Genomic DNA, 12,834 nt, shown 5'->3' with positions numbered 1-12,834 from the left:
CTTGGTTCAGTTACTAATGCCTATTAACCCTAACCCTAACCCTAACCCTAACCCTAACCCTAACCCTAACCCTAACCCTAACCCTAACCCTAACCCTAACCCTAACCCTAACCCTAACCCTAACCCTAACCCTAACCCTAACCCTAACCCTAACCCTAACCCTAACCCTAACCCTAACCCTAACCCTAACCCTAACCCTTACTCCTTACTCCTCTTCCTCTCTCCTCCCCTTATTCCTTCTATTTACTCTTACTATATACTCTTTCTTCTATTACTTTCTCTTTTTTCTTTATTTAACTCTTATTTATTTTCTCTTCTTTATATAACCCTCTCTCTTTACTTCTATTCTTTTTTCTTCTTTTTCCTTTTTTTCTCTTCTTCTTTCTTTTACTTTTCTTCTTCTTTAAACTACCCTTACCCTTTTACCTTTTACCTATCCTTATTTCTCTCTATATATCTTACTCTTTCTTTTTCTATTACTCTTACTTCTAACTCTACCTAACCTTTAACTACCCTATACTTACTTACTATATTTCCTTCTTTTCTTTATTTTCCTCTCTATTTATTACCTCTCTTCTTCTCTTCTTCTCTCTCTTTTACTTTTTATTCCTCTATTTTTACCTCTTGCTCTTTTTTTTTTTTTTTTTTTACTTCTCCTTTCTCCCTCTGTCTTTCCTCTCCTCCTTATTTATCCTTAATTAACTCTTTCTTTTTTCTTCTACTTTCCCTTTTTAATTACTCTTTATTCCTTCTCTTCTTTTACTTCTTTTAATTACCTTTTACTCTTCCTTTACTTATTACTTATTACCTTCTCTCTACCTTACCTAATTACCTTTCTTCTTTATCTCTTTTCTCCCCTATTTTAATTTCTTACTTATCTTTTTAATTCTTCCTCCTACTTTACTCTATACTTTCCCTCTCTCCTAAACTAATATAACTTATCTTACCTCTTTACTCTCTTGCTTACTACCTTTCTTTCTTTTACTTTTCTTTAACTTTTCCCTCTACTCTACTTAACTCTCTCTCTCTCTATTACTCACCCTAATTATTACTTTAATTACTCTCCTTAACCTTTATTATAATTTATTAACCCTAACTATTACCTTAATAACTCCCCCTTATTATTAATTTAATTACCCCCCTAACCTCTACTATAACCTATTAACCCTAATTATAATCTTAATATCTCCCCCTAATTATTAATTTAATTACTCCTCTTAACCTTTACCTCTCCTAACTTCCCATATTTTTAACTCCCCTTCCTCTTTCTTCTTCCTTCTCTTCCCTCTCTTTTCTCTTAACATTTTTATCTTTCCTTCCCTCTTATTCTTTTTTTTTTACTCTTTCTCCTCTCTTCTCTTCCTCTCCTCTCTCTCTCTTATATGCCTTTTTTATATCCCCTTCTCTTCCTTCCTCTTTCTCTTTACTTCTCTTTCTCTTTTTCCCCCTTATCTTCACTCTTCTTCCTCTTTTCCTCCTCTTTCTTCCCTCTTTCCTTACTCTCTCTCTTCCCTCCTCTTCCTCTTTTCTTCCTCTATATATACTTCCCCTTCTCTCCTCCCCTCTTTCCTTTCTCCTATTCTCCCCTTTTCTTCTCCTATATACTCACCCACTAAACTCTTATTCCTCTTCTATAACCCTCTTTCTTTTCTTATTATTTTACTCTCTCTTTAAGTCTATATATTTTATTCTACCTCTTTCTTTAACCTAACTTAATTACTCTTACTTATATACGCTAACTTTTATTATCCTTTTCCCTTAACTTAATACTTACTCTTTTACTTATTATTCCCCTTACCTTCTTATAATTAATTTATGTCTCTAAAATTACTTATACTACCTTATCTCTATTAACCTTATTAAAACTACTCTTACTATATCCTCTCTATAAACCTCTCTAATACCTCTCTTATTACCTCCTCTCTATTACTCTCTTTTCCCTCTTTATTTTTCCCTTTTCTCTTTTTACTCTTTCTAAACTGCTTTTCTTTTACTCTTTTCTTTACCTTAATCTTCTTTTTACTTTTCTTCTTCTTAATACTTATAACCCCCCCCCCCCCTTCTTATAATCTTTTACTCTCTTAAATCCCTCTCCCTCTTACCTCCCTTTTTTTTTTTTACTTATATTTCCTTTCCTTTCCCCTATTATATGTTACTTTTTTTTTTTTTTTGCCTCTTTTTACTTCTCCTTTCTTTTTTTTACTAATTTTTTTTCTTTCTTACTACTTTTACTTTTATACCTATATTCGCCCTAATTATTAACTTAGTTGCTGCTCTTAATAATTAATATAACTATATATCCTTAATTATTATCTTAATTACTTAACCCTAACCTTAAACTATGCTTAACCTAAATAGCGCTTAACCTTAATAGTGCTTAACCTAAATAGTGCTTAACCTAAATAGCGCTTTATATTACCCTAAATATTAGCGGTTAGCAATTACTACTTCTAACTCTCCCTGCTACCTACTCTTACTAACTCCTATATTAGCGGTTAGTAATTATTACTACTAACTCTCCTAGACACCAGTAGTTAGTTTCCTACCTACTTTTATACCTCTGCAAGTGGGGTTAGGTCTATGATATATTCTTTTTTTACTACCTTATATATAGCTAAATTCTGCTGCAGAGCTTAACTTTTTATATAGTAATCTATATATATTTCTATCTCTATTATTAGAAAGGCAATTATTATAGTAAGGAGGTATAGTTATAAGTATCGCGTTAGAGACTTGCTTAACTATTATGAATATTAGACTAGGTAACCTAGTCGAGAGAAATAAGCTATATAGTTTAATAATAGAATTTCTAACTCATAAACCAGATAATCAAGATTTAATTCCTAGTATAGCCTTTATAGGTTTTATTCTTTACCATATAGAGCCTAATTTTTCCCCCTTAATTATATTAATATAGGTTAGTCCTACCCTAGACCTTAACTTACCCCTATATATTACGTTTTTATCTTTTCTATCCCTTTCTTTATTTTTTCTTAAATTTTAACTAGAGGCTCTATAACTAACTACTATTTATCTATTATTAGCGGCGGGTTTCACCCAAGCTCGGCCAACAAAAGCGCTGCTACGCAGTTCGCCTGCGTATATCTACTGTCTCCTAGCGAGGCACTTTTACTAAGCCATAACATATACTTTTGACACGTCCTAAATGTCTGGTTAAAATGCTTTAGGAACCAATCGGTACAGCGTGGCCGGCTATAAGCCCCAAAACACAGAGGTATGACTATGTCTGGGAATCGATATGAACTATCTCCGTCATAGTCCGGGTCCGCCGCCCGATAGATCTCCTGTGACTAATAGCACATCCAACAGACGGCATATAGATCCATCTACTCCTTACCCCGGCTTTTGTAGTCCCGAAGTGCCTTCTGCTTCGCTCATATCCAATCATGGCGTCGCGCGCACGCTGCCGCTGTATGCTTAAATGGCTTCCCCTCCACCCGACAATATAGACAGCAGCCCATTATTGTCTCAAGATCCCTCTCGTATCGGCTCAGCACCTCATTGCAAACTCGGGCCTGGCGAAGAACCTCACTGGGCCCAGTAAAAACCATCTCGCTGGCCATGGAGCACTGTTCACCCTCACCCTCACCCCCGCTCGCTACTTCTTCCGCCTGGGGCTGCGGTAGATGGAACTCAAGATCGGTCGGCCGGCGTTCGATGTGGTGGTTGGGATAGACGCCGCAAAGCTCATCGCCTTCCATGCACCACCTCTAGTCCGACCGCACATCGAGGAATTGGCTCATGATGCCGCGCGAACACTGCTGCTGCGTGAGGTATAGCTGCATGGCCTCCTGGTCTGCCCCCAGCTGCCGGTCTAGCTGCGGTTGCCAGGCCGCGCTAAGTAAGACGATGGATTCTGCTACTTTGCTATCCCGACCGGCTCTGCCTGACTCCTGCGAGAATTCTGTCATTAGATTTGGGGCGCCGACGTGGATGACCCACCGGACGTGCGGATGGTCGAAGCCGGGGCCCAGCGCAGATGTGGCTACAATAGCAGGCGGGTCCGTAGCACTGAGCTACTGCTCGATGACCGCCCTCCTCTCCTCCTCCGTACCAGAGTCAGCCGTGTATGACGGGCACCCCAGCAGGTCGGCGAGCTCCGCCACGAGCTCTTTCGTCTGACAGTATAAGATGATCTTATCCCGTTCGCTCTCGAAGAGGTCCTTCCGGGTCCAGCAGGTTTGGACAAGACGAGCCGCCCTCTGGCACAAGGTGCCCAAGCCTCGCTCACGCCGTATGATGTACCGGATGTTCGGCCGATTCGTCGACTCCCTGACTATATGCGGCCGAACGAGCTTATTATGCTCTATAAAGAGCTCTTGGTAGTCTGGCGGGAGCGTCGCCGTCAGCCAGACTGTCTGCGTCTGAACCCGCCGCACGTACCAGCCCAGCTGCGACATGCACCGCCGATAGTCGTTCGCCGTGATGGTCAGGTGGCACTCGTCAATCACGATCCGGTCCAGCCGCTGTCGGTCCGCAAGTCGGTTGGCATACTCCAGGAAGCTTTCTGTGCAGGCGGCCTCGGCCGACATGATGACCAGCGGCGCCGACTTGGACGACCCTGGCGACCACACGTAGTGTTTCAACGCCACCTTGCCGAGGCGAACGAGCATGTTACCGCGGAGGGCCACCGTAGGTAATATTAAGATGGTCGTCGCAGCGCCTTCGAGCGTAGCACTAACCATCACTATTAGTGTCTTGCCTGATCCGGTCGCAAGGATAATGATGACCTGCTCGGCTGGTCGCGGGCCCAATGTCGCCAGCATGCCATCTCGCTGACCTGGGCGACGTAATTGCAGCCCCGGGTCGTTGTATAGCCTGCGAGCCACCTTCAGCAGGCCGTCCTCCTTCTGGGCCGGCCTTGTGCGAAACCGCGCCTTCTTGCAAGCATTGAGCAACCCCTGCGCCTGCGTCCCTGATACCGTATGCGGCCGCTTCCCCTGGAGAAGTTGATCGACCCGGAACAGGGAGCGCCAGCTCTGCGATGCACGGTAGGCGCGATGGAGCAGCGTGCTCATCGTCAGCGTCGTGCTGCTAGCATAGGCATGGTTGAACGTGCGGTAGCTGTGGTTGCTCATTCCGGCCAGGTCCGCGAGGGCCGCCTTATCCTCGACTTCCTTAGCTGCCGCGATCTCCTCTAGGTCAAAGTTGGCCCGCTCCTTGGCGCTGAACTTCTCCTTGGTGATGGAAGCAGCAGCCTGGCGCCACCACGCCACCTGGAACTGCGGTACCTCGGCGCGTGCGTAGGCCCTGCGAAGGCAGGAAGAGATCGCGGTGTCCCTCTAGACCTCGCCGTCCAGGCTCGACCATAGGTACGGCGATAGCAGGGCGCCGGGCTTTCTCTGACGAAGGAAGACCTGGCGCAGCGGCGGCACCAGAGCTAGATATGTCAAGAGCAGATCTCTAATCGCGCGGGGCAAGAAGCGGATGTTTTCCGTCTCGGCACCAACCTGTTCCTGGCTCTTGTGATACCGCACGTATACTATGACTATCTTCTCCCAGATTAATATGCATCGACGACGACCTGTGTTGGTGTAGGTGACGGAAAGTAGCTCCGGCGCCCGCAACGGAGGAGCCGGCGGAACATGGATGAGCGTCACCATCCGCTTCAGGAACTCTTGCACGTGCGCCTCGTAGCAGGCCATTGCCTTCGGACATAGGCTCAACCCGCCGGCCTGATCGGTCCGCACATAGACCCCTCGCAGCTCAGCCCTATGCTCGATCTGCCGGAGCAGGGCGTCCTGCGTTCCCTTTAGGATCTCGGCATTCCTCTCGTCCGTCAGCCACGAGCCGCCGTAGTCGTCGAGGTCCAGGTCGTCCTGTAGTCTCCACGCTTCGATTGGTGCAATATCATTCGCACCGAACAACAGCTCATCATACAGAAGCGAATGCGCCTGGCGAAACTCTGATACGACCAGCTGCGACACCTGTTCCATGTGTAGCTTGGTTCCCATGTAGTCGATCGTCTGGCCGTCGAGAGACCAGCGTGCCTGGTTCTTGGCGAAAGCCGTTCGAGATGCTGCGAAAAGGTAGAGCCGCCACTGCAGGATATGACCGAAGGGTGTCTCTGCCATCTGCTGGAAGTACTTTTTGCACATCTTCTCCAGCAGTTCGGGTATCCCGTCCTCGTCGTCCTGCTTGTGGAAGCACACGAAGTCGAACAGGATGAGCTGAGCAGTCCACGTGAGTGCGGATAAGTTGCTGTTGAAGTTGCCTGGTTCGTTCCAGACGCACCGTTTGCGCTGCTCGTCATCATTCGCCTCTCGCCGTGTAAAGGCCTTCTTCCGGCTGAGCATGGCGCAGAAGCTTAGTACCGCGGACCGGAACGGCCTGCTCCCGACTGTCTGGCAGATCAGGGATACGTAGAAGTTGCGAATGGCATGCTTCAGCTCAGCGTCGCGCTCGTCGTCATCTTCCTTATCGGCTGATTTTTCCTTCGCCATCTCGTCTTGTTCCCGCAGGGCATCGATGATGCCTTCCATGGCTCGCTGCTGCTGAGGTGTTGGTTCGATGACGTCCCGCGGCAACACTTGGTCCTCATTCTCCCTCGTGAAGTGACCGTCCTCGCAGAATACGACCCGATAATAGTACACGAGAAGCTGCTTCATCCTTCGGAAGTACGAGGTCAGCGAGGATTCGTTCTTAAAACTGCGGAACCCGCCGGGCTTGCCGCTGCTCGAGCCGCCGGCATCACGGAACTCATTCAACCTCTTGGCCCGCTGCTGCGTCATCTTCCGCTCGAGTGACTTATCGCTGCAGAGCTTGTAGGCGTCCCTGAGGACGGTCTCGGCCGCGACAAGGATGCGGATGAGGTCCGAGTTGTCCTCCCCTTCGCCGCCACAGTCCCCGCCTGGGAGCTTCTTCGGCGGCAGCGAGTACGACGACTGGATCTCGGCATCCCGGAGCCCCCGCATGTGGGCAGGGAACCCGGTATGGACGAGCCACGGGACTCGGTCCGCTCGTGACTCCCCGACGTCCTGCACAACCCCGGCCTGCTCCTCTAGGTCGCGGGATGCCTAGGCCAGATCCGCTTTTAGCTCATTGAATAGCTTCCCCTCCTCCTGTGACGGCGGCAGAAGGAGTCTAAGGGCCGATACCTCCCCCGATGGCGATGACGATAACGAGGGTTCTTCAACGATGAAGTAATCGATGCGTCCCTTTGCCGTGAAATACGTCTGGAGCATGCAGCCTCTCCAGAGGGGACGGCCTCTCGGTGCTGCGAGGCCTTCATACCATGTGCTGGCATGTGCTGGTGCATCTTGGCGAGCCTCCGTGTGCAGTAGTTGCAGCCATCGCGCGTGCAGCAGTAATACCCGGTAAAGACAGCGAGGCCTTCGATCGGCCGGCAAGGTCTCGTCCTATCTGGCCTCCACTGACGGAGCTCCTCTACTGGGCGCAGGTCGTAACTCGATAAGAGCTCAATGGTCGTCCTTAGCTCCTCACCCCTCATTCGGTGCGGCTCGGCCCGCAGGTGGCTCCTCCAGCTTGCCGCCTTGGGGACTAGACACGTCCGGCATAGCCGGCAGACAACAACCCGGTGATCAGGGTCATAGCGGAGAATATCTAACCCCATGCTATGAATACGCGGCATGAATATATATATATATGATGATCATAAATAGTATATAAATATTTGACGAGGATGATGAGGATGATGAGGATGCAAAGAGTAAGGAAGGAGGGAAGGGAACGCCAGTTCTTCATTTTACAATCTAGAGACCTTACCCCCTTTTTTTCACAAACCCTCCAGAAGCGCAAAGGCTAGTTATTCACCCTCCTTCGCTCTATACGTAAGCAAACACGAGGCTAACGGTGAGGCTTTTGAGTTAGATAACTCACAAGGGTAGGAATACACTCTTCTCCTTCTGACGGATGTCTCTTTTCACCCTTCGTTTTTTAGAATTATACTTCGAATTCGTTATTCTACAAGTATATGCATATCATATCCTCGTCCTCGTCGTCGTTGTAGTGGCTCGGCGTTTCGTATTGGTTTTTGCTTTTGTTCATTGCGACCCTGGCACCAATTTTGGTCCAATCAGCTTATGCCCTTTCACTTGAATCACCTTTCACTTCACTCAACGACCGCACGCTATCAAGCCATGTCATTTCCCACGCAAATTACGCTCTGCGAGGGTACCTACGAACCTGACCGGGGTCTGACCTTTCACTGAAAGGTCGTCGAGCAATAGTGGCTATGGGTAGTTTTAAGATACAACTACATAGTTGCTCACTTCGCCGCGCTCGTGTGTAGCGCCCGTTTGAGCTTGCTCTCCGGCGGCTGATACGGCTCGTTCGCCTCTTCTCGCGCCATATCGTTGATCCAGCGCTCATTTGGATGAATTTTTCTTCCTTTGGACAATTCAGACGCCAGATACAGCCACGAGAGCAAGTTACCCACTGTGCTTACTTCGTCGCTGACATTCGTGGACGCATATTCCCTCATACGATCGTAGAGCTTTTGGTCAGTCCAGAGTTGGAACAGATGCTCAGCTACAGCATCTGTATCGCTCACGTCTACGAGGAACCCGTTCTTGCCGTGCTGGACCTGCAGTGGGATTCCACCGGCCAGCGTTGCAATCACGGGTTTGCCCTTATGCAGAGCCTCCGACACCTTGACCTCAAAACCCTCGCGGGTTGAGAGCTGCAGGGCAATTCTCGCCTTAGACAGTAGTGCGTTGAGCATCTGATCACTCGGACCGATACGCGCGATGCAGATGAAGTGCCTGAGGTGGTTGAGATGCTGATCGACATACTCTAGGGCAGTGTCGTAGACAATGGTGCCGTCTGGATCATCAACTGACCCGTGTCCGCAGATGAGCAGTTTGGGAGGTCTCCGGTCGGGAAGGGAATGACAGAGGAGCTTGTGGAACTTTTCGTATGAGACGAGCACGTCACATATTCCTTTAGAAGGGTCAAACCGCGCAATGTGGGCGATGTATTCCTCTAGGGTTGAAAAGTCAGAGCAACTCATAAAAGGCAACAAGGTTAGAAACTCAAAGGTCCTTACCTTCTGGGAACTGAATTGTGGGCATGTACTGCTCTCGACATTGGGAATTGAAGATTCGCCCATAGTAGGAGATGTCCCAGTCACTCATAGGTTTGTTCAATCCGTCTAACCTAATAATTGGTAAGCTAGCAATCGTAAAAGTGCCCAGGGGGTGCATCTCACCAGTCAGTTGACGCAGGCATGTATCCAACCGTCGACGTGGGTACGTTCTTTGGCACAAACGCACGCACGGGGTGGCTGATGAAGACATCCGCTTGCTTGATGGACTCCCACAAAAGTTCCCAAGCTTCAGCCTGTGGAGTACCCGGCGTGGCGACGAGATCGCTTCTAATCTGGATATGACTTCGGTAAATGACCGGTCTATCCGGCGTGCGCTCTTTTATCAGCGGGATCAAAAATGGCAACTGCGGGTCATCTATGATGATTACGTTGGCGCCGCCCTCGATAGGATGAACCAAGGGACCATTTTTCTGGAACCAGGGAAATACTGGCAAATGAGGAAGTGACGGGGCATGCTTCTCCAACCACTCAGGAGCCGGCGGTCCGGCTCGCTTGAGCCAGAAGCGGTCTGCGTTTTCGTGGACCCAATCGCGGACAATATCCCTTTCTTCTGGTGTGAAACGCGTGTCCAGGGGGGCTACACCTTGGAGTATATTGTGGTTGTTCTTGGTGATGCGGAAGACGCCTGGCCTGGGTTTCGGGACATACCTATAAAGTAATGAGATCAACAGTGCGTGGCATAATATAAGCTCGCTGCAAACGAGCGAGCCTGGGAGCGAACTTACCATTCCAAATCCACTCCGAGTACCTTTGCAAGCCGGACAAGGGCATGGCGCATCAAGGCAACACCACCACCCTGCGGGGTCGCGCTGAAGAAGGCTATCTTCACTCGCCGTTTTTTGAGGTCATTGGCAAACTTGTTGACTGCGGACCAGGTTGCTGGCCCCACCGTCTTCTCGTAGTCCAAGAGTCTCGTCAACTTGACATGGAACGCAGCGTCAACTTCAACAACGCCCCGGCTGCCAATCTCTAGGACCGGGGCTTGGCTGGGACCAAAGAACCTACAGCCAGTGAGAAGGAGCAGTTCCTAAATTTAAGAAGCAGACGGATGCTAATACTTGCCTTATACACTTCCTTGCCATCGACTCAGCCTGTTCGTCCAGCGATTTGAATGGCACCTGCTCATCGTATGAACCCCAACTAACCTTCTCCTCCACCTTCCGAAGTACGATGGGTATGATGTCTAGCTCAAGCCAAAGGCGAGCACACAAATCAGGACACCGTTCAGCCAAGTCAGTCGACATGGCCAAGCCGATGAACTTCTCGGCATGGTCTTGTTGATATTCTCTCGCTGTCACGATGATATGATCCGTGATCGCTACCCAGTCTGGATGCAGGTTGCCGGAGGAGATATCATGCTGCGCGTAGTCTAGCATGTATGAGCTGTCACGAACAGCGACAGCGAGCGTGACTTTCCTATTGGCGAAGTGGTAATTAACAGCAATGCCGGCGTATATGGCCTGTCAAAGTAAGTCAGAGCGATGCTCGTCCTAATTTGTGGTTTTCAACAGTGCCAGTCGGAAAGTGTCATACATGGAATGGTGGTCCATCCCAGGTGTACTTTTCGAGGTCGCTCTTCAGCCGGCGCATCTGATATGCAGACGGCCGCCGCTGGAAGTCTTCGCAATTGACAGGAGGAGCTGCGACCGCTATCGGGTCGCTCACGCTCTGATCACTGGTGTCCATGCTTAAATAATATAGCGGACTATAAATCCTAAGTGCATATAATAACGGTCGTTTTCGCGGTAGTAAACTCATAGAGGGTTGGATTTTGTCAAGATATAGTAAAATATCCGGCAATTTTTCTTCGAATTATTGACTTTCTTGTCTCACAACATGATTAGTTCAACCTCCATCCTGGCAAAACCATGACGTAAGCCTAAATAATGAACTGACACCTCTGCAGTAGCAGATAATGGGAGCCAAGGTCTCAAACTTTAATGGCGAACAAACGTCAACAGCCTAAAAACGTGCTGTACCCAGGGATTGGGGCGAGAGGGAAACCCCTCTGTGTTCGGCAGTGAACATGTGAACGCCATTGGGCGCCACATCTACGGAGTAGTGGCATGACAAGCAGATGGCACGATATTGACGTGATAGCAATGGCGTGACACACGGTTAGAGGGTCATCTTGTGATCAAGCCATGGAGCCTGGAAGTGCATTTACACTTCATGCAATCAAAATAGTTGGAGCTAAATAAACGAAGCGAACGTTAATTAATGGGTCAACACTGATTCAATCCAAACTATCCCACCACTGTGACTGGTTTATAGGGTAAAATTGTAGTACCTCTGCACGATGATCTTGATGAAACAAAAGGATTGGTGGTACTAAAAGGTCTAAGCTGTGTGTCCTGCGAGGAGCAGAGCTGAGTCCAGCTATGCAGTACCCACATCTCAGCCATCAACAGATCGGACCTCTTGGTCATGCGGTCTCAACAGGAAGACCCCTGAGCTTAGGATCCATCGCCATCTTCACCGATTTGACCACGCCAAATTCGAAGATAACGAGAACTTCCCTGCACTGTAATTGCTTTCGGCCTCCTCAGCCGCCTCATTTACGTCGTCACCATCCCCGGGGCGAGCGCCGATGGACGGATCATCTACACCATGGTCGTCGCAGGCATCTCATTTTATACTCCATCTTTCTTTGTCCCCCCTTTGATACTCTTTTCTTGAGTTTCTTATTTGACTTCGTATTGTTTGTAATGTGGCTTGTGGCATTTTGCCCGCTCGAAACCGTATGACCCTTCTTCCCTTTTGTCATCATACTCCTTGGGGGAGACCACTAGCGGACCGTAACAACGAAATTCTTCCTAAACAGAAAACGGGCACTAGGACCTGCTCTGCTCGCTGGTATTATGATTACTGGAGCTACTACTGGGGCCGTTTCTGGCGCGTCGGCCCCGCCGGAACAGTTGCCATCAACGGGGCAGGATGTGCCTAGAAGAGGACGCCCTGGCCTTTTTGTTCATTGCCTGCTTTGCCCACCGTCTGAGTTGCATTCTTGTTAGTCCTCGCCCGCGTCTACCTTTGAAACTCCAACACACTCATCAAACCTTTTCTCTCCCGTTTTCCATCCCCAAGAATCCCCGAGAGCGGAAAAAGGCCCTGAAGATCTTCCTCTCAGACCCTTATCGCGAACACGAAAGCGACAACTTTGACCCCTCGCCAGCATAAGCTTTTCGGTGCTGACCGGCTGCATGTGGGGATTCGCCGCCATCATCTCATTTAATGTTTTGTCGGTCCTCCCTTTGACTCTGAGTAGCTTCTCATGTCGTCGCTTGGCAGCGAATTAGAGATAATGCCCGGCATGCCGAGTACCGAAGCGTCCAAAGAGGCGCTTTGCGAATGGCTAACATGTGTGCACGGTGACCATTGTTCTACGCATTGAGCTTTTTAATTTGACGCCTAAGCCGTGATTTCGGTAGAGTTGCTGGAGGAGATGCATAGACACGGATATCCTCAGTGGAAGCTCGCCGAAAGCTAAATATGCATGGCTTTGTTTACCTGCGCGAAAGTTTGTACTAGCGTTGTGGCGTCCGAAGTGAGGAGAGCCCGATGTTACTGATATTTGTCATGTGACCCCCGATTCGATGGCAATCCGAATCTTATGCCATCAGTGGTCTTAAGGCTCCAAGCCGTACCTTGCCCCAGTGTTTCGTTGTTAACAGTTAGCGCCTGCTATCGCATGAGTTGTCATAAGCCTCCGCGGCGGTCACGACAGGGGGCACAAGTCAATCACG

General features: G+C 48.8%; 1 protein-coding gene across 1 annotated transcript; it reads right to left on the bottom strand.

The window, feature by feature from the left end:
* Window positions 1-4,037: 4,037 nt before the first annotated feature.
* MRS44_017492 (uncharacterized protein) lies at window positions 4,038-10,774 on the bottom strand (the record flags this gene model as incomplete). The annotated part of the gene is made up of 11 exons (XM_065617848.1): window positions 4,038-5,271; window positions 5,338-7,037; window positions 7,255-7,407; window positions 8,167-8,213; window positions 8,253-8,370; window positions 8,429-8,964; window positions 9,029-9,138; window positions 9,191-9,736; window positions 9,814-10,115; window positions 10,234-10,548; window positions 10,622-10,774. 11 exons carry the CDS (start codon window positions 10,772-10,774, stop codon window positions 4,038-4,040), a joined length of 5,214 nt encoding a protein of 1,737 aa, XP_065473920.1.
* Between the last annotated feature and the right edge of the window lie 2,060 nt (window positions 10,775-12,834).

Source organism: Fusarium solani (assembly GCF_023522795.1).
Source record: "Fusarium solani strain SB1 chromosome Unknown bctg00000013, whole genome shotgun sequence".
Taxonomy (NCBI): domain Eukaryota; kingdom Fungi; phylum Ascomycota; class Sordariomycetes; order Hypocreales; family Nectriaceae; genus Fusarium; species Fusarium solani.
Note: the sequence above shows the minus strand (reverse complement) of the source record. Positions and strands in the feature narration are given on the sequence as shown.